Source organism: Vespa velutina, chromosome 5 (assembly GCF_912470025.1).
Source record: "Vespa velutina chromosome 5, iVesVel2.1, whole genome shotgun sequence".
NCBI lineage: Eukaryota > Metazoa > Arthropoda > Insecta > Hymenoptera > Vespidae > Vespa > Vespa velutina.
The window spans coordinates 8,178,640-8,201,880 of NC_062192.1; the positions used below are offsets into that span (position 1 = coordinate 8,178,640).

At 28.3% G+C, this 23,241-nt stretch overlaps 10 protein-coding genes across 17 annotated transcripts; 4 read left to right on the forward strand and 6 right to left on the reverse strand.

Moving 5' to 3' along the window:
- Positions 1–29: 29 nt before the first annotated feature.
- Positions 30–4,830, reverse strand: LOC124949109. 4 transcript variants are annotated; one of them, XM_047493712.1, is made up of 7 exons: positions 4,549–4,830; positions 2,774–2,823; positions 2,061–2,307; positions 1,818–1,920; positions 1,406–1,670; positions 566–719; positions 30–380 (listed from the first exon to the last, which is right to left on the reverse strand). In XM_047493712.1, the coding sequence occupies exons 1-7, from the start codon at positions 4,805–4,807 to the stop codon at positions 187–189; spliced, it is 1,272 nt and encodes a 423-aa protein (XP_047349668.1). In that variant the 5' UTR covers positions 4,808–4,830; the 3' UTR covers positions 30–186. The 4 variants fall into 4 exon arrangements, with proteins under 4 accessions (XP_047349668.1, XP_047349669.1, XP_047349671.1 ...); XM_047493713.1 differs by having other exon boundaries at positions 1,418–1,670; positions 4,549–4,829; XM_047493715.1 differs by lacking the exon at positions 2,774–2,823 and having other exon boundaries at positions 4,549–4,828.
- Positions 3,601–4,542, reverse strand: LOC124949114 (pleckstrin homology domain-containing family J member 1-like). The gene has a single exon (XM_047493722.1). The coding sequence runs from the start codon at positions 4,144–4,146 to the stop codon at positions 3,796–3,798; it is 351 nt and encodes a 116-aa protein (XP_047349678.1). The 5' UTR covers positions 4,147–4,542; the 3' UTR covers positions 3,601–3,795.
- A 126-nt stretch (positions 4,831–4,956) lies between the features above and the next one.
- LOC124949103 (sentrin-specific protease 1-like) lies at positions 4,957–8,292 on the forward strand. Its single transcript, XM_047493700.1, has 2 exons — positions 4,957–5,414; positions 5,635–8,292. The coding sequence occupies exon 2, from the start codon at positions 5,743–5,745 to the stop codon at positions 7,444–7,446; it is 1,704 nt and encodes a 567-aa protein (XP_047349656.1). The 5' UTR covers positions 4,957–5,414; positions 5,635–5,742; the 3' UTR covers positions 7,447–8,292.
- Positions 8,141–9,832, forward strand: LOC124949112 (tubulin-folding cofactor B). The gene is made up of 6 exons (XM_047493720.1): positions 8,141–8,390; positions 8,485–8,628; positions 8,712–8,799; positions 8,907–9,171; positions 9,252–9,381; positions 9,502–9,832. Exons 1-5 carry the CDS (start codon positions 8,271–8,273, stop codon positions 9,367–9,369), a joined length of 735 nt encoding a protein of 244 aa, XP_047349676.1. The 5' UTR covers positions 8,141–8,270; the 3' UTR covers positions 9,370–9,381; positions 9,502–9,832.
- Positions 9,374–11,979, reverse strand: LOC124949107 (pleiotropic regulator 1). 2 transcript variants are annotated; one of them, XM_047493706.1, is made up of 10 exons: positions 11,689–11,977; positions 11,494–11,600; positions 11,260–11,384; positions 10,864–11,144; positions 10,595–10,744; positions 10,329–10,523; positions 10,142–10,260; positions 9,881–10,060; positions 9,624–9,777; positions 9,374–9,532 (listed from the first exon to the last, which is right to left on the reverse strand). In XM_047493706.1, the coding sequence occupies exons 1-10, from the start codon at positions 11,689–11,691 to the stop codon at positions 9,473–9,475; spliced, it is 1,374 nt and encodes a 457-aa protein (XP_047349662.1). In that variant the 5' UTR covers positions 11,692–11,977; the 3' UTR covers positions 9,374–9,472. The 2 variants fall into 2 exon arrangements, with proteins under 2 accessions (XP_047349662.1, XP_047349661.1); XM_047493705.1 differs by having other exon boundaries at positions 9,374–9,777; positions 11,689–11,979.
- A 136-nt stretch (positions 11,980–12,115) lies between these two features.
- LOC124949105 (serine--tRNA ligase, cytoplasmic) lies at positions 12,116–14,124 on the reverse strand. Its single transcript, XM_047493704.1, has 5 exons — positions 13,663–14,124; positions 13,294–13,578; positions 12,992–13,213; positions 12,665–12,921; positions 12,116–12,593 (listed from the first exon to the last, which is right to left on the reverse strand). The coding sequence occupies exons 1-5, from the start codon at positions 14,122–14,124 to the stop codon at positions 12,341–12,343; spliced, it is 1,479 nt and encodes a 492-aa protein (XP_047349660.1). The 3' UTR covers positions 12,116–12,340.
- Positions 14,118–15,101, reverse strand: LOC124949113. Its single transcript, XM_047493721.1, has 2 exons — positions 14,811–15,101; positions 14,118–14,229 (listed from the first exon to the last, which is right to left on the reverse strand). Exons 1-2 carry the CDS (start codon positions 15,099–15,101, stop codon positions 14,140–14,142), a joined length of 381 nt encoding a protein of 126 aa, XP_047349677.1. The 3' UTR covers positions 14,118–14,139.
- On the reverse strand, positions 14,780–17,983 carry LOC124949110 (40S ribosomal protein SA). 3 transcript variants are annotated; one of them, XR_007100969.1, is made up of 8 exons: positions 17,831–17,983; positions 17,184–17,345; positions 16,888–17,099; positions 16,408–16,695; positions 16,091–16,315; positions 15,920–15,990; positions 15,206–15,420; positions 14,780–15,117 (listed from the first exon to the last, which is right to left on the reverse strand). XR_007100969.1 is itself a non-coding variant. In XM_047493716.1 (7 exons), exons 2-7 carry the CDS (start codon positions 17,314–17,316, stop codon positions 15,312–15,314), a joined length of 1,038 nt encoding a protein of 345 aa, XP_047349672.1. In that variant the 5' UTR covers positions 17,317–17,345; positions 17,831–17,983; the 3' UTR covers positions 15,160–15,311. The 3 variants fall into 3 exon arrangements, 1 of the variants encoding a protein (XP_047349672.1); XR_007100968.1 differs by having other exon boundaries at positions 14,780–15,128; XM_047493716.1 differs by lacking the exon at positions 14,780–15,117 and having other exon boundaries at positions 15,160–15,420.
- Positions 17,984–18,151: 168 nt separating this feature from the next.
- On the forward strand, positions 18,152–20,336 carry LOC124949102 (dolichyl-diphosphooligosaccharide--protein glycosyltransferase subunit 1). The gene has a single exon (XM_047493699.1). The coding sequence runs from the start codon at positions 18,287–18,289 to the stop codon at positions 20,123–20,125; it is 1,839 nt and encodes a 612-aa protein (XP_047349655.1). The 5' UTR covers positions 18,152–18,286; the 3' UTR covers positions 20,126–20,336.
- Positions 20,337–20,606: 270 nt separating this feature from the next.
- On the forward strand, positions 20,607–23,213 carry LOC124949111 (deoxyribonuclease TATDN1). Of its 2 annotated transcripts, none has more exons than XM_047493717.1 (5): positions 20,607–20,916; positions 21,080–21,259; positions 21,704–22,097; positions 22,170–22,373; positions 22,452–23,213. In XM_047493717.1, exons 1-5 carry the CDS (start codon positions 20,877–20,879, stop codon positions 22,555–22,557), a joined length of 924 nt encoding a protein of 307 aa, XP_047349673.1. In that variant the 5' UTR covers positions 20,607–20,876; the 3' UTR covers positions 22,558–23,213. The 2 variants fall into 2 exon arrangements, with proteins under 2 accessions (XP_047349673.1, XP_047349675.1); XM_047493719.1 differs by having other exon boundaries at positions 21,136–21,259.
- The last annotated feature ends 28 nt before the right edge of the window (positions 23,214–23,241 follow it).

A 23,241-nucleotide genomic window follows, 5' to 3' on the forward strand; every position in this document is an offset into this window, starting at 1 on the left:
AATAATTATAATAATAACAATTGATTTAATAATATTATATTTGCTAAGGACGTTTTTATTTAACTTACATAGATATGGTGTACTTATAGTAACTAGATTTGACGATAACTGCGAATATAAAAGGTGCGTTTAGATTATTATATTATATTTTTGATGGCAAGGGTAGAAAGGGTGGTAATTAATATATTATATTGTAGGTATATAAGTGGAAGATGTAATACTGCTTCTTAGTAATGTATCCGAAGCATGTTGTCCAATAGTGCCCTTTTTAGAGCTACGCTTATGAGGAAGAAGATTAAGTGGCGGTAAATTCGGATGTTCTATTCTCGTCGGAGAACTTACATGAGGGCGTAATGTACCCCTTTGTATCGTAAGAATACCTAAATTTAAAATAATTATTTCCAGAAATATTATATAAACAATTGTATTATATATTTTTTATATAAATATATTATATAAAAAATTGTATATTATAGTTTTTATATAATTAATATTATATATAAAAAATTGTTATTATATTAATAAGCTAAATTTTATTTATTTATTTATTTTATATATATATTACCTGCATCACTTGGTTCCAAAACATCGTTCAATTGATAATACTCCGTTTTTACTGATAAGGGCTCTTCGTAATCCACAAAAGCAGTATTATCAAAAGCTTTATCGTCCTTTGGACGGACATGTACTGGAGTTGTAACCGGAGGATCGGCATACGTCTAAAATATATATTTCGACGTTTATTAATTAAATATTAAATAGATCAACCTTTTAATATAGCTTTTCTCAGATAGAAAATCTAGCCTGCTATTCTATTTTCTTAATTAATTTAACTAATTACCTACCATGTGTCTACAAATCATGCTTCTTATATGATCTAATATAGACAATGGCGGTCAAAAAATTTGTTCATCATTAAAATGTAGGACAGGTGCTTCGAGGTATATGTAAAAAAAAAACTATTACTATACAATAATTTTATTAATAAACAAAAAGAAATAAAAGAGATGACAAAATAATTAGCAAATATGCAAAGTCAAATCTGTCTTTCGTGAGTTTTTTGTTTTTTGAATAATTGTCAATAATTGTCTTTTCGTAGCGTCATAGCATTTGACCACCACTGTTTTCATATATGTAAGACAGGTTCGATCTATAAAATGACGTAAAAATAAATATCACAGTGGACAAATTCTGTAAAATATATTGAAACTTTTTATGTGCATAAAAAATAAATTGTACTTTCAAAAGACATATATATACGTATATTATCATACTGCGATTTTTATTCCGTCATAGATCATCACACGGTCCTATACTATTTTTTTGTTCTGTTTTTCTTTTTTTTTTTTTTTTTCATTTGCATTCAAAAGCAGCATCGTATACAAACGTAAGATTGTTAAATTGCCTTCAGTTTTACATGTTCGGTTGGTGTTGTCGAACAAGCGCGCTTGTGAAATTGTCCACCGCCGATAGTTTCATAAGTGTGTTCTTCTAAATAATGTCTAGTGGTACCACGTGGTGTAAGGGTTGCCCACATTACACGGCTATCTTGCATTGTATCGGCAGCGCAAGGATACAAAACAGCTTCGTTCTGAATTCTTCCATTTTTCGTTTGCATCCCGGTTGTTGCATTTGGTATAGATATTACCCCATTTTTACCACTTCTGCTTCTGTCAAACATAAATATAAAAACACATCGACATTGATAATTCTCTTTAAAAACTTGATACTAATTTTTTAAATAACTACGTTTCCTCATACCATTCTTGATGATTTATACTTTGTGTCGATATACAAGGAATATTACGAATACTTACAATTTACATTTTAAGAGTAACGTAGCCAATATTATGCCAATCAGAATGACACCGATGCAAGATGATATTAGCACTAATAACCATGTGTCGTCGAAAACGGTGCCTAAAAAGAAAAAAAAAAGAAAATGAATTAATAAAACTATATATTTATTAAAAAAGAATGGGAATTTGATTCAAAAAAAGTAAAAAATAGAAAAAAAAATAAAAAAGAAATAAAATCAGATGATTGACATATTGATTTACCTTGTTTTGGCATTTCAATATATTGCACCCCTTCAAAATGTCGATCGCATAGGTGCTTGCAAGGACTGTCGTTCAGGTTTGGCGGGAAAGGCAGAGCGCCTAAATTTGGATAAAAGTCCGAACTTTGTTGGAGAAATTCTGGAAAAGGTGGTGGCGGTATGTGTAATATGTCTGGGGGTGGACCAAGTGGGCAAGATGCACAACTAGAATTCTTCATGATGATCGCTCCTATTTCCGAATTTCTCATCTATTCGAAAGAAAAAAATTTTTTTCTTTGTGTAAATATAATTAATATATAACATAAATAAATAAAATATTGTCGAATTTTATATAATTTATATATATATAAAATTTATGTACACATATATACATATATGTATATTGAATTTGAATATATTGTATAAATATATCATCACCTTTACAAATTACTTATTTTAAATGTTTATAAATTCACACATAGTAAAAAATACACAATAAATCAAACGATGCTTTTAATCAACGAATCATTCTTAATACTTTCGTATTCTAGAAGGAGACACTAATTTGTGCTTTATTTTATATTTCTCAGAATTATTGACAAATAATTTATGACTTACAATTTAATGGCAAATGAATCCATTAAGATCGAAATTTCGTTTTTGTTAATATTTCAAGTATATAGCAAAAAAAAGATAGTAAATACACGCAATGACGCAATGAAAATGGTATCTTACCCTGGAGTAGCAACCCTCCGTCTCCGTAGCATTACAACGAGCACTGAATTCTACGAGATAAGGGCGCAAGCGTCGTTATATTGAACGGGGGCGAAAATTTCATGATGTGATTCACTACATACGTTTTTGTTATACGTATACGTGTACTTACTCGTACACACAGATACGTATGCACAGATGAGAGGGTGACAATTCATTTTAAGATAAAAATTATAACTCTTTCGAATTTTGTAATTTTTCCAAAAATTTATTAACTTAGGAAAATAAAAAAAAAATAAAAAAATATATATATTTTGTCATTTCTAATTTAAACCACAAAAAAGTAATATTTATGATATATTGTAGATATACTCTAATATTTAAAATATTTTTATTGTATTAAAGGATTAATTTCTGTAGAGTCGGTTAAATACTCACAATCCCTTTTTCTTCAACATTATTTATTTACAAAATTATTTTCGTTAAAATTACAATATTTTCCAGATTAATACTCATATATATAAATAGACATAGAAGAATAATTACTTTCATTTACAAAATTTAAATTCGATCTATATTTTTTTTTTTTGTATTTATTTATAGTGTCACATAAATTACTTAAGAATTATATATACGTATCAAAGTAACTAGAAATTATATTGTATAAATGTATATTTTTCAATATAATCTTCAAAAATATTGAACGCTCTTTTTAGATCCCTTTGCAATTATCATAATCAAAAGTTCTTAATATTTTTACAGTAATGTTAGGCAGTTATAAGTTTCTTTTTTCCATTTCGTTGTACAATTCTTATAAAAAAAAAATATTTACAACTACATATTTTTCCTTATAATGGATTACTTAAGAAGATCAGTTCAACTTAATAAACTTACAGATGATGTACATAGAAAGGAATAAATAAATTAATATATTCTGATGACTTTAAAATATAATTAACTATCTGAGACCTATTATAAACAATTCTACCAATCAATTTACTTATCAAAGTTCAGCCTAAAAGATGATTGTTATATATACATGATTAAAATTCAATTAAATTCATTTCTTTTTGTACTGGATTTAGTCTAGCCAATGTATATACAACTGATGTTGTAAAAGATTGTACATGTGATCGAAAACTTGATGCAGGTTCCCAAGCTTCATCTCTAATGATACCCTGATTTCTAAGCTGCATCAATAATGGATCTTTCCCCGTTTTTCTACATAATGTTTCTTGAAGTACAATTAATTGGGATCTCCAATATTCATAACTAGCTTGTTTAAGTGCCGCAACCCATTGTTCTACTTGATCTTCTGAACGACCACTCAGAATATGTCTTTTGTCATGTTCATCTCGAAAAGATATACTAAATGCAAATGCTCCTTCAAACATGTCAAGATTAATATTATAATTTTCCAAAACTATTACACCAGCTGGTTGTCTAGTGTCAATTTGGCCTATTTCGTTAATATTAAAATAAAATAATAGATTGTACTTTAATTTGAACCATCTTTCTTTGGATCCTGAAAAACAATCACAATAATGGTTAAGTGTATCAAATGATTACATAAGAATATCGAGAACGTAATAAAATTATTAAATTTTTATTGTAAAAAGATATTCCATTTAATTTTACCCACACACTATCAACATAACTTTACCGTAGAAAATCTAAAACTTCGTAAACGATTATACCCATGCAATTTATTTTAAGAATCGATCAATAATATCTAACAAACTAAAAAAAGTGACACTCTAATTGAAATATATGAATCTTCATTAAATTCAATTAACCTGACTTGTGTGCCCGTTTATGATTTAGACGCCCTTCAAAATCGGCGGCACCACTACTTAATTCTGCGAGTTCTTTTTCGTTAAATTTCATTTGGATAATATTTCTTCTTTTCTTTTCAAACTTTTCTTCTGTCAATAACTTCGCAAATTTAAATATACTACATATATATATACATATATATAAATACTCTATATTCGATAAACTGTCATAACAGTATGACTCAAACAACAAAGTAGTATCTGTAATGCGCATAACCATTCAATATATATTCGAATCAACAACGCTGAACAGTGCTGCCAAAGACAGTTATACCATCATAGTCTTACTAATATAATAAGATAGGGAAAACAATGGAGAAAATAATTAAACTTTCGAGTGCCATCTACATAAAGAAAATAGAACTAAGCTTTACTATTTATAATTTTTATTGAAAAAGAATATACAATTAGAATTACTGAATATTTTTGCGTAATTTTAATGTAAAAATAATTAATAAGAATATTTAATTTCGCGAGATGGCGCGCAATAAACTTCATTTTATACCGATATTTTTAGAATTGTCAATCTTTTGAATCGCTTGAAATAATCGATGACGTACAATGTGGAATCACAGTTTATGTTCAAAATATTATACGTATGAAATTGAATGTGTACAGGACCTGTGCTTTTACATCTTCCTCGTGTATTCCATAGTAAAAGGTTATTGTTAAAAACGATCTTCCAACTTTTAACTATAAACCTTATTGAGAAGATCCTTAATTCGTTTATGAACGGGAAATATATATACATTATGGAGATATCAAAATTTAACACAAACAATACCTTAAATTATATATATGTAGTACAGGTGTAATATAAGATCGATGTAAGTATTATAATTTTATTTATTTTTCTGTTTTCATAGTTATAAAGCTTACAACGTATATACAAAAATTTATTTGAATTTATTTTCTCTCTCTCTCTCTCTCTCTCTCTCTCTTTTTTCTTTTTCTTTCTCTTTTTCTCTTTCTCTCTCTTTTCCCTCCTTTCTTTCTTAAACATATATTTCATTAATGTATAGATATTTATGTTAATTTTCTCTTTAGATATAACTACAAAGTTTAAAAAGAAGCAAAATAAAACATACTTGATGGACATAGTGAAAGAAATTGTACAAAATTTGTACATGTTATTTTGGATTATTTACTGTAATCATGATGATGTTTGAGTTTTTAAAAAAATTATTTGGATGGGCGGATGAAGGATCTAGGAAGCGTAGAGCCGGTTCTTATGGCTTTGAAAAGGAATTTGTAACACCGAAGAAACAATGTTGCAATCATAATACGACTCATACTGAAGAAGAATACTTTGAAATTGATGATAGTGATAATGATGATGTTGAACTTGATACTGAAAGCAAATATTCTTCTAAAAATTCATCTAATAGACTAAATGGTGCTCATAACAAGAAGTGTTATTCATCTTTTGAAAATTTACCTTCAACTTCCATTTCTAAATCTCCTTTTTCTACAACAAATTGTAATAAATTAAACATGGGATATTTTTCGAATAAAGAAAACAAATTAGTAAAAGTAAACATGGGCAATTGTCCTACGCTTATAAATACTTATCAATTAAAGCAGAAAAATCAATATGGAGAATTGTTGCAAAATTTTCTTCCACGTAAGAAACTTAACAAGTCTGATGAGCGTCAACCCATACAAAAATGTATGAAAGTTATTGAAATAGATAAAGTTAATAAGTCACCTCTGTGTAAACCACAAGCTAAGTCTAACATTTCACAAATTGCTTGCTATTCAAGATGGTCTTTATTAAATACAGTAAAGAAAGACAAGGAGAGAATAATTCCTATAGTAAAAGAAAATAAAAAGGAAGACCCTTTTCAGTTACCACCCAATGAAATACGATTTCACAAATATATTAAACATCCAATCGTGAAACCTATACAAGATAATTATATTGAAACTATAGAAACTAATACATTACGTGATAAACTAGCAGCAAAAGTTGTAACGAGAGAAGATTTTGTTCCACAAGTAGCAAAACGCTATAATGAACGTATTGAACAACATAATAAAGAAGCTGAAGAGCTTAAAAAGATGATGCTTGTTTTATCAAAACAAAATCAATTAGCACGAGAAGCAGCTTTGGACGAAAGGTTAGCACGTTCTACAAGATTATGTGAAGTGGTATTAGATGAAACAGAAGATGAAGAATATCCACCATTACCTACTCTTACAGAAGAAATGTTAAAGGAAGTTAAAAATGCTTTTATAACTAAACCTCCTGATGAAGTTCTAGTAGAATCTTATGGATTGAGGATAACAAGAAAAGATATTAATACTTTGGCAGATCTAAATTGGTTAAATGACGAAGTCATCAACTTTTACATGAATTTGTTAATAAGTAGAGGAACAAATGATAAGTTTCCCAATGTTCATGCAATGAATACATTTTTTTATCCAAAATTACTTTCTGGTGGGCATTCATCTCTAAAACGATGGACAAGGAAGATTGATATATTTGTTCAAGATATTATAGTTGTTCCTATACACTTAGGTATTCACTGGTGTATGTCAATAATTGATTTTAGAAATAAGTCTATATGTTATTATGATAGTATGGGCAGCAGTAATCCCAAGTGTTTGTCAGCATTAAGACGATATCTTGAAGAAGAAAGTATGGATAAAAAGAAAAAAACATTTGATACAAATGATTGGAAATTAGTATCTGTAAAGAACATTCCACAACAAATGAATGGGAGTGATTGTGGCGTATTTTCCTGTATGTTTGCAGAATATATATGTGCAAATAGAAAAATAACATTTTCTCAGGAGGACATGCCATATTTTAGGAATAAAATGGCTTATGAAATATTAAAAAATAAACTTCTGTAAAAATAAAAAAAACAAGTAATTGTTATAAATTAAATAGAAGCACAATAATTTGATTCATATGAAAATATCATGATCGTATTATAAAATGTTTTCATTATTTCAACAAATGTACATGAATTATAAATTTGAAGTTAAAATAATCATTATTGAAATGTGATAGTATGTACATTATTTAATACTAATGAAGTCCTCTCTATTATCTTTATTCATTTAATGAGAACATATATAACATGTGAGAAAGCAAATATAATTGAATCATAAAAATGGAGTTACTCTGATAGATAAGTCAGCTTAAGAGTGTTTTGTAGAAATTATTTTTCGTTAATTAACCGTACACATAAATAGTAATATTACTTATATAACAAATAACACATTTAGTTATTTAATAAACCATGAACAAACTGAAAATGACTTATTTATAAAAAAAATTCCTTTTATGAATATTTTAATAATATTATTTCGTATCGTAATATAAGTATTTGAATTCCGTTTAAATTGAATACCTCATACATTGTAAATTATTTGGAATTTGTGTAGGTGTGGGTGTATACATAAATACAATTTATTTATATCTAAACGATGTATTTATTTTGTTTTACACGTTAAAATTATTTATTAATTGATATTTTGTCATTATTATTAATTTATCAATGTTACGTCATATATATAAATATATATATATATAGATGTAAATAGAAAGTATTGAATTTCGCAATGGTTACTCTGATAGTTACTGCTGACACTTAACCTCCAAATCGTAGAAGAAACGTCAAAAGTTGCCGGCAACAAAACTTAATAATAATTTCATTCTATTTGAAATTAAAATGAGTGATTATAAGATTATTACATCTGACTTTATAAATTTGAGTATTACAAACTCTGGCCATCAAAATTCTTGCATAGAAAGAAGATTTCAAAAGGGAATTACAATCGATGAATTTAAGGTACATATATTTGAATGAATAAGAATTATCTTTTATATTTTTGTACATAATTATATTTAATATATTGATAATAATTGATTTTTTGCAATAATAGGGAAAATTGGAATTACTCACAGGAGGAAATCCAATAACAATGACGATAGACGTATATGATAAAAATGATAGTTTGGTTTGCAAATTAGATGATGGACAACGTCTCTTAGGATCATATCCAATTGATGATGGCATGAGAATACATGTATAATATATTTACAAGAAAAAAAGTAACATTCATTTTGATTTTAATAATAAGATTATACAAGCATTTTAATAAAATTGTAGGTTATAGATAATTTCTCACGCACAGAAGAGGATCTGAGTAATATTGAAAAATTTGAAATATCTGAGGAAGATTATGCTAAAAGATCAGGTACAGATTTATAAGAGTTACAGAGAACAAGATTAAATAATGATGATAAGTATCAGTATTTTTTATAAGACAATATATTTTATAAAAAAATTATTATTATATTATAGATACAGTAAAGGCATTTTTAGAAAAAAATAAGTTAGGAAAATACAATGAAGCGGATATGAAAAGGAGAGCAGAAGAAAAATTACGGGAAGAAGAAGCAGAAAAAACTGCAGCAGAATTATGCAAAATAGGTGATAGATGTGAAGTTTGCGTTCCAAATCAGCCTAAACGCAGAGCTACTATTATGTATGTTGGCAAAACAGAATTTAAAGAAGGTTGGTGGATTGGTGTAAAATATGATGAACCACTTGGTAAAAATAATGGAACGTGAGTAGTGCCAAAATAAATTATATTATGTTTCATTATATAAAAAAAGAAAATTAATGTTAAGGAATATTTATTTATAGTGTCAATGAAAAGAAATATTTTGAGTGTTTACCTAAATATGGTGGATTTGTGAAACCAGCACATGTAAAAGTTGGAGATTTTCCAGAGGAAGAATTTGATTTGAATGAAGAACTTTAATATATAAAATAGGTAAATGTCTTGTATTTGTTCTAATTAAATACAAATGTTGAATTAAAAGTAATTGCAAAAATTACTCTTCTTAAATTATTATAGTTATTATTTAATATTTCCTTCGTTTTATTATATCAGGTCTCCAGTTGACAGGATGAGATTCTTCAGTCTAGAAATAATATAAACAATTTATATAAATACGAAGCCTTCATTGTCTTTGTAATTGTACTGCATTTAATGTATTTACAAAAAGTACATACCGCAGTATTATCTTCTTTATAAACTTTTATTGTTTTATCTGCTTCTGTTGTAATCATACGAGTACCAGATATGTCAAATGTGATACTGAATATACCAGCTTCGCTATCCATTGAGCCAGGTTGAACTGGAGCTTGTAATCGTTGAAAATTGTATCTAAAAATTTAAATAATATGCAACAAAATTTTAAATTAAATTTATACATAACAAAGTAAAATGTTTTATTATATTTAGATGTTTAAAATAAATTTATATTTACCCTGTTCTCCAGTCCCAAAGATGCATAGTACCATTGTCTGCTCCAGAAACTAATACTCCATCCTCATTAACAGCTAAACAATTAACTATGGCATTATGTCCTGACAGATTTTGGATAAATTTTCCTTCTGGACATTTCCATTGTTTAATATTGTCGGGTGATGCAGATGCGAACATATACCTAAAAATTCACGAATGTTATTATGATTTTGCATAAATTATATAACATTTTAGCCCTATAATATTATACAATAATACTAACAATGATGGATGGAATGTAACTGCTCTCACACTCTTTTTGTGATTTGTCAAAGTAGCTCTCGATTTGCCTGCTGCTAAATCCCATAAACGTATTGTACAATCATGACTCCCTGTGATTACCTGAAATTACAGATATAATATTAATACATCATTTATAGTAACTGTAATTCATTTATATATTAACTTACTTGAGGTTCTGCTGTTTGACAAATTACACTGGCAACAGTATTAGTATGACCAACCAAGGTATGAACATTAGCCTTAGTACGCATATCCCATACTCTTCCAGTGGAATCTCTACCTGCTGTCACTAATACATCTATGCTAGGATGCAAAGCCATAGAATACACAGCTGACAGATGTCCATGATAATGTCTTATAACCTTCAAAGAATTTAATATTTTATAAAAGATTTCTATAATGAAGTATTTATAATATAGGAATATACTTAAACCTTATTGTATTCCAAGTCCCAACATTTAACTTGACGATCTTCACCACAAGAGAATAAATATGGATGTCTTTGCGAGACTGCCAGGCCACGGACACTGTTTATGTGACCAGTTAAGGATACTTTTAATTTACCTGTTGCAAGATCCCATATCTAAAACATTTATCTTTAAATCATTATCATTTTGAAATAATATCAAAGTAAATCTATTATAAATTTTTGCAACATATAAAAATGATATCAAGAAATATAAAATAGCAATATTCTCATACTTTAATTACTCTATCTGCAGATCCAGTAGCAAACCATTCATTTCCAGGTTCAATGGCACAGCACCGTACCCAACCAAGATGACCACTTATTACTCTGTACAATTTCCATGGTGCATGCCATTTTGGCTTTGCCATAGAAGGAGCTTTTTTAATGGGTACAGCAACCGTAGTATTAGCAGTATTGCTTCCTAATGTGGATGCTGTAGTTGCTACAATGTTACTTGTTGGTGTAGAGTGATATGTTATAACCGCAGAGGGAGCACTTCTACCAAAGGATTCATCTAAAAATTATAAATTGCTTATATATTATTTTGTTGCTTATTTTAATTATTATTAAATTATTGTTAGAATAGTATTATTATGATAAAATATTGAATAAAAATAAAAATTTCATACCCCCTGGTGGCGGTGGATCTGGATTGTCATTTTCATTTTGTACTTTTGTCGTCATATTGTGTTTAACGCGTTCCATCACAGGACCATAACAATCTTTTGCTTTTACAGATTTTTTCATATTTTGACTATTAACAAAATATTACGATATTTTTACATATAATACACACACACACATATACATACATAAATACATTTACAAAAGATTTTATTGTAAAATTTCAGATTATAACTTACAGGTTTTGATCTACAGGTGGTAAAGTACCTTGATTCAATAAAAACATATCATGTGTTCTTTTTAATGATCGAAATACAAGTGTATGCACAGAATGTCTTTGAACATCCTAAAAAAATAAATATGTAAATAAATATGTAAATCAAATGTAATAAATGAATAAATACTTATATAATATATATAATCATTTTATTTACCATGTTGTATCGATAATAAATAACAGCAAATTATAATCCTATCATTTGGCAGTCTTAGTTTCAGGTTAAAAATTATAACCTCTCATGAGGGATCATTCGCAAAGAGTAAGGGCGATATCAGCGGTAATAGCTGAAAGCTTACAAAGAGAATTACTATCCATCAGATAAAAGGTTTTATGTATAAGAGGTTAAAGTTTTAAATTAACATAAATTAATATTAGCGAACTATTAAATAAAAGATTTAATCATAATGATTTTTTATATGACGGAATTAAAAAAAACAATTACTAAGTGGACAGTGACTCGAGAATACCGGCTAATTTCACTACATATTTGATATAATTTCAAAAATATTATTTTAAATAATATAAGAAATATCAAAGAAAAATTTCTTGGGAAAATAACAAAAAACACATAAAATAAAAAATTTGTTTATATGGCAGAATAGCAAGTTTATTGTAATATTTTATTTTTGCTGCAAGGCTTTCATCATTTTGAGTTAAAGAGAATTTTTTATAAGCATTGTAGCAATAAAATTATAAAAAGTGCATAATCTAAATTATACATTATTTATATTTATCCTATGTCTTAATTAAACATAATAAATACAATTGATAAAAATGCATAATTTTCTATAGCCCCGTTGAATTTATTATGCAGCATGTTCTTTTGTTTTCTTTTGTTTTTTTGTTTCAGCCTCATCAATTGGAGCAGGCTTGACAAAAGGAATTTCTTCATCATATTTGGAAGGCATAAAACGAGATAAAACTTTTGGTACTTTAATACCAGTTTCTGTTTGATGTACTTCCAAAATTGCACATATAACACGAGTAACTGCACACATTGTTGCGTTTAACATATGGACATAATCAGTTGCTGTATTCATTTTCTTAGTTTGACCATATCTGAAAAATATAACATTTATTGTTTAAAATGATTAAAAATTAATTGTTACATAAAAAAAAAAATAACATACCTAACTAAAAGTCTTCTTGCTTGATAATCTAAACAATTACTGCAGGATACAAGTTCACGAAATGCGCCAGAACCAGGAAACCATGCTTCCAAATCGAGTTTTTTAGAAGCTGCATGATTAAGAGCACCAGAGACAATATTCACAATACGATAAGGAATTTCGAGTTCTTTATAAAATTCTTCTGCATTGCTGATCATTTCTTCCATCATTTCCCATGACTTGTCATCATAAGGCGAAGTTAAACAAAACTGTTCTACCTGTATATAAATACATGATGAATTTTGTTGCTTATAAAAATATACGTAATACATAGAATATTTAAATTACCTTTTCAAATTGATGAACTCTGAAAATTCCTCTGGTATCACGCCCATGAGATCCAACTTCTTGTCTAAAACAAGTAGAAATTCCAGCATATCTTACAGGTAAAGCATTTTCAGGAATCCATTCATTCCGATGAAAGGCAGCAATTGGTTGCTCTGATGTAGCTATCAAGTACTTTTCTTCCATGTCTTTATCTTCATTACGTTCGCTACTTTTACCGATGACCTATAAGAAAAAAAAAATAAATTTATTCATTTAACTGCTAAACAATATCTTATATAAATTGTACCATATATATTTATGACCTTATATAATTCCTCATCAAATTGAGAAAGTTGCGCTACTTCTTGCATTGCATCTTTGCGCATGAAAAACGGAGTATATAAAGGTTTATAATCTTTTTCAAGTAATTTTCTTAAGGCTAAATCTATAAGCGCTTGTTGTAGAAAAACTGCAGGTCCAGTCAAAAAATATCCCCTTCCGCCGGAAACTAAAGTTCCACGTTCGCCATCCATTCCATCAATCATATGTATCAGATCTACATGAGAATATTTCTTTTTCTCAGTACAATCCCCGTAAGTTCTTTCTATCTATAATTTTCAAAACATTTATTAAATATATGATATATATTTGTATCGTTCAAAACTAGTTAATACATCTAACAATTCATATACCTTATTTTCTTCTTCATCATTACTGACTGGTACAGATTCATGTAAATGATTGCCTACTTCTCTAAGTGCATTATTTCTTTCAGATTCTGTTAAACTTAAATTTTCGTCATTACGTTGAATGGCAGTATCAATCAAAGTACGAATACTTTTGATCTGTTTGACAGTCAATGGTTTAAGATCATTGGATATAAGATTATCTAAATTGTTAGCAATTTCTTCAGGTACTTCATCACTGTTGCCGACAGGCTCTTTCTTTTTCATTTTTTCACCGATTTCCTTGCTACATAAATTTTTAACTTTATTTAAATTGTCAGCACGGTGACGCAGCTGTCGCCAATATTTGTCTTTTTCCACAACTAAATCGACTAAAGCTACATCCTTGAAACGTTTCTTTTGATTTTCACGTATTTTTTCAGGATCAAAACCTTTATCCTGTCGAAATAGATCTAAATCTAACACCATGGTTATTGAAATATTTTAATTTCTTCTAGATTTAAATCCAATGTCTATTCCACGTGGGACCGAGTACCGACTGTGTAGCTCTTTATACTGACGTGTTCTAAAACTCTATATTTTATGACTACAGACCTCTATCTTTTTATTCACTCTTATACAAATATCAAAATTTAAACATACGCACACACATAATATATAATCAATTAATATAATTAAAAAACAATTATTATTTTAATTAAAACATTATAATTATACGAAATATTAATAGATTTTAAAGTACGTAAAATATGGATAATGTGTAAAATATATCGTAAAGAATTAACATACAAAAAATATATTAAAAAATTTATATTAACAAAAGAGATAAATTGAATACATAAATCGGCTCAAATTTATATGCAAAGAAACATAGCATAATCCTAATCAATATAAATAATCATATTTCATATATATATATACATATGAAATTAAAAGGTTATAAATGCAAATTTCTTATATAAATAAATAAATAAGTAAATTTTGTTACGCAAAATGAAAGATATTAAAACAAAAAAAGAAAACTAAAAATTGTTAATTGGTAAAATTCAATAAATATAAAATAATATTATATGATATAAAAACGATTACGTTGATAAAAAAAGGAAAAAAATTCAAATAATTCTACAATAGAAAAACGTTTTTATCATTTATACAGGATATTTTCCATAAATATGACCACTTCTGGTACGTCGTACAACCCATTCTTCTGATTTAGCAGCTTTATTTAAAATCCGTAAGTTCGTTTGCGTGCTTTGAGAATGATGCAAATGTTCAGAATGTACCTTTGCGATCGAAGAGCCCGGTAAATTCAAATTCTTCGATCGCTGTGATTTTATGCACATAGATTGAAGAGGACTATTACTTGATTGAAGAATTTCTTGGGAAAAAAATGTATCACCACAGGAATGTAAAGTATCTGTTATCCTGGAGTTTGTATATACCATTGGCAGATCGTTAGGTCTAAATCAGATCTATTATTCAAAAAATGTAATGTTCTCATAATAACATTAAATAATTATAATTTTTTATTTAATTCGACGGAACTCACATGGAAATGTTAGTACCCGAAGCATAAAGATTATTATCGTTCTTGAAAAATTTTTCAAAAATTATTAGGATAATAAATGATAGAACACATATAAAAGGTAGAGTTATTAAATCCGAGGATATATGTTTAGGAATGTTATTACAAGTTGATTCCAGATTATCCATATCATCGTTGTTTGATTCACCAGGCCATGGGAGTTCATGTAGAACAGTATCCTTTAAGAAAAACGTATAAAAATAAAAAAATAAAAAAATAAAAAAAAAAGAAGTGCAAAAACAATTTTTAGTCTATCACAAAATATATACGCATATCTCTTTTTATAAACATTTTTTTAAGGTTAAATATAGAAACGTACGCGTATATAAACATAAACTTCTGGAAGTATCAGTTGTAAGAGATAGTACACATCACTAATATTTCCCACCATAATGAATATGTCGTGATATTAAATTAATCAATCGGTTATGATATAAAATTAATCAAATTACGAAATCGTTTATCACGATTATGCAAAATTTTCTATTAAAATTTCTTGTTGGTATATTTCAATGTCAAACAATGAGCGAGAGTCACGTGTCGATACAACATATATTATTTATTTGCATAATAAAATGGGGAACGTAATATTGATAACAGTAAAAATGTGTTTCCATTACTTTATTACAATTATTGTATACAAAGTGAATTAAAATCACTCAAAGAGAACGCAATTACCATTTTTCAGTGGTTGCACCTCCCCAACTTTGAACAGTAGCAGATGGTGTAGTAGACCATTCCTCAGTTGCCTAAAATTATACAAATAAAATTTAAGAATTAAATTTTTTTTTCTTTTTTAGTGAAAGGAACAATTACATCTGAACATTATAATTAAAAGATTAAACATACTTGGGACGCCCAATCACCACCGGTTTGGAACGCTGGTGCAGCAGTAGCAGCAGGAATTGCTGCTGGTGCTGGTGCTGCTACTTCATCTGCCCAATTTTCAGCAGGTACAGCATCAGCGTCAACTTCATTAGCCCAACCAGGTTCTGCTGTAGTTGTGGCTTCAACAGGAGCCACGAATTCCTTAGCCGGTGCAATTTCTTTTGCTGCTTGTTCTTCTTTCTCAGCCTAAAGATTTAACATTATGTTTCATTCAAAATTAACAATAATATTCAATAAATATACAAATTGAACAAATAATATTCAATAAATATACAAACCTCTTCGGGATCTCTATAAAAGAATAAATCAACGACAACATCCCATTTGGTTTCACGTGGGATGGAACCTCTTAGTCGTAAAACTTCTCTGGCAAGAAGCCACCACATAAGACCAACACTATGGAAACTCTTAGTATTGCAGGGAATAGCAATGTCGACAAAACGTAAAGGCGAATCAGTATTGCAAAATGCAATAACAGGAATGTTCACATAGCTGGCTTCAGTAATAGGTTGGTGATCAGTAGCTGGATCAGTTACGATGAGTAAACGTGGCTCCCGGAAAGCAGCCTAAAGTTAATACATAAAATTATTATAATATTTGTATATATCTTCACTTGTTATTATATTTTCTTTAAATAAAATCAGAAAAGATTAAGCCAAAAAAAGCAACAAGTATTGATTCTGTATGAAAAATAATCATCATAAATTGAAAGAATAATACAAAATGTAATTGCAAGCTGATTTCATAACATTTAACACCTGAATTTGATTAGTGAATGCACCGGGCGTAAAACGTCCAGCAATAGGAGTAGCACCAGTATGAGCTGCGAATTTCAAAACTGCTCTTTGTCCAGCTGGACGACAACTGATAACAGATACTTCGCTAGGATGCTCAATAGCAACCACAGCACGTGCAGCCAATAATAATTTTTCCCATGTGTGACGAAGATTGATAACATTAACACCTGCACCTAATAATTAATATATGACAGTTAATTACTATAATTATTGATAGATTTTTCACGTATATAAATTATACGACAAATATATCTTACCATCGACTCTCTTTTTATACACATACTGTTCCATCTGGAAATTTACATTTTCTGCACCTAAATGAGTGCATGCAGCCAGCATTTTGGTTACATCGTCCTCTTTGAGAGCTAACACTTCTAAACCTCCTGACATCTTAACGTTGTGGTTGAATTACGATTAACCTGCAATACATAAATATAATTAAAATATCAGCAATCTGTAATCAAAAAATTAGCATTGTTAATTTTTAAACGATTATTTTTATTAATTATTATTATATACTTGTATATATAAATTATATATACACGCATGCATATATAGAAAAAGCTAACCTCAAATTATTTTTAATATAAAAAAAACATTCTTTAAAAATAAAATTATATTACGATTATTTCTCATACTGTAAAATAATAATAAATTTAAATGTACAAAATGTGATTTTTTATATATACATATATATATATATATATATACATATATATACGTTTTATTAACTAGCCACGTGTATCAGTACAAAATAAACTTCTGATTTTATTAAAAGTACATATTATTAAAAATTTTATTAAAGTATATATGCAAAAAAGTTTTAAAAAGGTAATTATGCATAAATTCTTTGATAATTGAAAAAAATTTAATAAATAAAATAAAATATTAATTCTAAACTTACGTTATACAATGCCACTAGGAGACTTCCAATCGGAAAGGAAGTGAACACGTTAGCTTCGTTTTAGAGGCGAAGATAAAGATGGAAACTGTAACTACACTAGTTTTTTCATTATAAAATTTATATATTTAAAAGTAATAATTAGAAAAAAATAGTCATGTTAAATTATTATTTATTTAATAATATTTGTTTATGAGAAAAATTTAATGATATATATGAAATATATTTAAAAATAATGAGAGAACCGGAAGTCTTAAGTTTTGGTTTGAAAAACTTAGGGATGAGAGAAATTTTGGAAGTTTGGTAAGATTGTTAGCCACGTCTGATGAATGCCCCTAGACGCCATAAGAGTACGCCACGTTCATGTCTCTTATTGTCAGTAACCTGCAGTAACCCATTTACCGGCACAACGATAGGGATTTGTAAAATAATCATAAATATTTCTCTTAGACAAATCTAATGACAAAAAGTATGTTTCGAAGTCATCTAAATACTATAATATGGAGTTCTACGCTGTTCTTGATTTTACACATTCGTTTTCTTAATGCCGCCGATCTCGTGGATCCGGATTTAAGTTTAAAGATAGTGGAAAAACATATTGACTTGCAATCACAATTAACGAAGATCACAACGAGAGTTATATTAGAAAATGGAAGTAAAGATCGACAAATACGGCATTTTTTATTTGCCATTGATCCTGGCCACAAAGGCACTCTCAGCTACATATCTGCTCAACGTGAATCTGGAAGAATAGAACTTAAAGTAAAAGAAGCTAAAGTAGACAAACATCTAGATAAGATTTTTTATTCTATCGATCTTAAAGATCCTTTATCGCAAGGTCGTACAATGTCTGTAGAAGTAGAAACTATATTTACTCATGAACTTATACCACATCCTAAACAGATTACACAAAAAGAAAAACAACTTGTGAAATACATAGGAAATGTTTACATTTATTCTCCTTATGCAGTTGGAAAACTGACTACAACAGTATCATTACCTAGTCGCAATGTTGAAAGTTATTCAAAGATAAAACCTGTGTTCCAAAGTGATTCTACAATTACATATGGTCCATATGAGAAGTTATCTCCATTTTCTTATGAAGAATTAACAGTACATTTTGAAAATAATAATAAGTTCCTTACGGTTACAAGAATTGAAAGATCTATTGAAATATCGCATTGGGGTAATATAGCCGTAGAAGAGAGCATAGATTTAGTACATACAGGTGCTCAACTAAAAGGATCTTTCTCTCGCTATGAATATGCCCGTGAAACTAAATCTGGACAAGCAAGCATACAAAGTTTTGATACCATTCTGCCTGCTGCAGCTTCTGACATTTATTATAGAGATGAAATTGGGAATATTTCTACATCACACACACGTATTAAGAAGGATTCTGTAGAATTGAATTTAAGACCAAGATTTCCGTTATTTGGTGGATGGAAGACACGTTACACGATTGGTTACAATGTACCGAGTTATGAGTACTTATTCCATTCTGGGGATCAGTATGCATTAGAAATGAGATTATTGGATCATATCTTTGATGACATGGTTGTAGACGAGTTAATTGTAAAAATTATTCTACCTGAAGGATCACGTAACATAAAATTAAATTTACCGTATCCAGCAACACGTCTGCCAGATAGTTTACATTATACTTATTTGGATACTACAGGCCGTCCTGTCATTTCTGTTACTAAAAAGAATTTAATTGAAAATCATATTCAAAATTTTCAACTAAAATATACATTTCCCCGTCTTTTAATGTTACAAGAACCATTACTTGTAGCACTTGCTTTATATTTACTATTTTTGTTTGTTATAACATATGTAAGATTGGACTTTTCAATTGATAAAGATGAAATATCAGAAAGTAAATTACGTATTGCGGGTCAATGTGAGAAAATATTAGCTGCACAAGATCGTAGAGTTACCTCATACAATGAATTAGATGATCAACTAAATTATTTGAAAACAAGTAAAGATGCTAATGCATTTTTGTCTGCTGTAAAGAGCATTAACCAAGAATACAAAAGTGCAACAAATGCTGTTGCTGAAATTGCTCAACGTTTAAAGGGAGAGTCAGGGGATATGCATGAACGTGTTCAAGAACTCCAAAAATATGACAAAATATTGAAAGAACTGTACAATCAACAGCAATCACTATATGTAGATAAGTTAGTTCCAGGAAAAATTGGACGTCAGCAATTTGTTGAAGCAGAAACAGCTATTACAAAGAAAAAAGAAGAATGTGTAGAAAAAATAAATTCTATCGTTAAGTCACTTCAATAATACAACTTTCAGGATTATTTGTTTAAAACATTAATGCATTTCAGAACAAAAGACTTAGTAATAATGGTGCATTTGCAATACAGTAAGTTTATTATCACGTTTGTAAATTAATCTTAAATAAATTTAAAAAACTATAAATGATTATTGCATAATAAATAATATGGCATTAATTGTACTATAAGATTTGTAATAAAGAAGCGTATAAAAATAATTCACACTTCGGTTCCTTAAATATATTGATTTATCTATTTATACAAATCTTTTGTTATGATAAAATATTAAATATAATTTTAAAAGAAAATTATAATATAATTTAATATTATTGTTATAATTACTTAATAGTTGTTTTTATCTTTATATATAAATTTATTTCATTTAAAAAATAAAAACCAATACTCGAAATCTATTTTTTTTTTAACGCAATACAGTAACACAAAATATCAAACTATCGTATAATCGTTTTGATATCGATAGAGAAATCTCGAATTTGTTATCATATCGCATTCTCTCGGTTGTCATCCCTGAAGTTTATCTCTTAACAAATTTCGCAAATGAAGTGTCGGTCTTAATAAAAATCGCACCAATGATAGCAAAGTATTATTTTTAACATAAGGGAAATGAAAACGTCAAACTTTGGAAACAGTACAATCGTCCATGTGTCAACTCATAGAATCTGTTATCTGAAGGACACCTGCTAACCTCTCAGGGTGTGCCGTGCCTTTTTTCGATTGTCATTCAATAATCATATTTTATGCTTGCTGCCAGAATGACTAATTTACGCAAATTTATAGGTATCATATATATCTTTTTTATTTTTATTATTTTTTTTTATTAATGTAGCTATATTATAATTATTACGATATCCATGTTTATGTAGAAAACGATTGAAAAAATGTGAGATTACATTAATGTGATCATTAAAAGTATATTCCATATAATTTCATATTTTGACAGATATCGGAGCAAATCTAACCGATCCTATGTATCAAGGAATCTATTATGGTTCACAGAAACATCAACCGGATTTAGATAAAGTTTTGGAGCGTTGCTGGGACAATAATCTTTCCAGAATTATTATTACTGCGGGTAATATGAAGGAATGCAAAAAAGCTTTAGAAATAGCTAAAACGGATGGTGAGTTTTCTTTTTCTTCTTTCTTTTTTTTTTCTTTTTATAAATAAATAAGCATGCAAGAAATTTGTGGTGACCAGGTGTCGAGATACTATTAAAGAAATGGAGCATTGTTACTGTCGCGTCTCTCTATCAGGAACGATATAAAGCTATCTGTACATAATTCTCATGACTATGAGTAAATAGATTTTATATTATATAAAATAACTTATATTTATTGTCATTAGATTTTAATACGATCATTGTGCAAGAAGGAAATGCTGAGAGAGAGATGCAATAGTTGCTGTGATTCTGTTCTGTATCTGCAACAAGAAAATGCATGCAAATGGTATTATACATTAACTTATGCTATAATACAAATATTTCTATAAGGTACAACATTTTTATATTATTTTATCAATAAATTTGACTGTAACACAGCTGAATATATTTAAATGTATATTTCAGAAAGATTATTTTCAACTGTTGGTTGTCATCCAACTAATTGTAATGAATTTGAAGAGTATGAAAACCCAGAGGACTATCTTAAATCATTGTCAGATCTAGCAATGGAAAATAAAGATAAAGTAGTAGCTATTGGAGAGATGGGTTTAGATTATGATAGATTGCAATTTTGCTCAAAGGAGATACAAAAAAAGTATTTTGAAATGCAATTATCTTTATGTTCAATATTAAAATTACCAATGTTTTTACATTGTCGCAATGCCAGTGAAGATTTCGTACGCATTCTGAGAAAGCACAAGGATAAAATAACTCCTGGTGTAGTGCATTCTTTTGATGGCAATCCAGAAGAGGCTAATTCTATTTTACAATTGGGATTATATATCGGTATTAACGGATGGTAGGCAGTTATTATATATTTGTACATTTGCTATTATTTAAACTTGTATTTTTCAGTAATTCATGTTAACAGTTCTCTCAAAACAGAAGATAATCTCTTCTCGGTGACTACTATTCCATCAGATAGGCTTATGATTGAAACAGATTGCCCTTGGTGTGAGGTCAGGGCAACTCATGCTTCCGCAAATGATGTCATTACTCATTTTCCTTCTGTTAAAAAAGAGAAATGGCGACCTGATCGTATGGTTAAAGGAAGAAATGAACCATGTACGATAGTGTAAGTAATTCGTGATATTAACATGTTTTATATGATCAAAAGATAAAAGAAATATTATTTATATATCCTTATTTGCAGTCAAATACTGGAAATACTTGCTCGTATTAGGGATGAAGAAGAAGAATATCTCTGTAACCAAATATATAAAAATACAATGAAAGTATTTTTTCCAAACGATTTATAAGATGTGTCACAGTGAATGAGTATCACAATGAATGAGTATTTGCATGATTGTCGAGAATGTGCTATTCATACGCATTTTATATGCGTGCCGTATTCATAATGAATAATCAGGGATATAAATTGAAAGATCGTATAAGCAAGAAAAGAATCCACCAGAGGCATTTACTGATAAAAAAAAAATCCAGAAACCACATTTTTACATGCATAGCTTCGTGGTTATCTTTAGATACCACATTCCATTGATCTCTTCCTACATAAAACAACAATATAATAAATAAGCATATATGAACAAATTTTTTGATGTATTTGGTTTATTGTAGACTATGTCTGCAAATTAAATTCATCAAAAAATCTGTTCATATGTGCCTACCTATTCTTGTTAAAATTATTACTATTGCCAACCACCTTCTATCAAGATGCACTATCATTGGTATTATTATAATTCTTATTAGTATCATTACTAATTAATATTATCATATTTATTAATAATAATTGTTTATTGCTAAGTTTATTAATATTATTTACTATATGAGTATTATCTATATACTTGTATTTAACACTAATTTCTAAAACTCATAGAATTATAAAATTAAGCAAGTCGTTTTCTCTATATTTGTTTTTATTACTACTGTGAAAACATTTACAAATTGTAATTTTTTAATATTTTGTTATTTTCTATGTAATG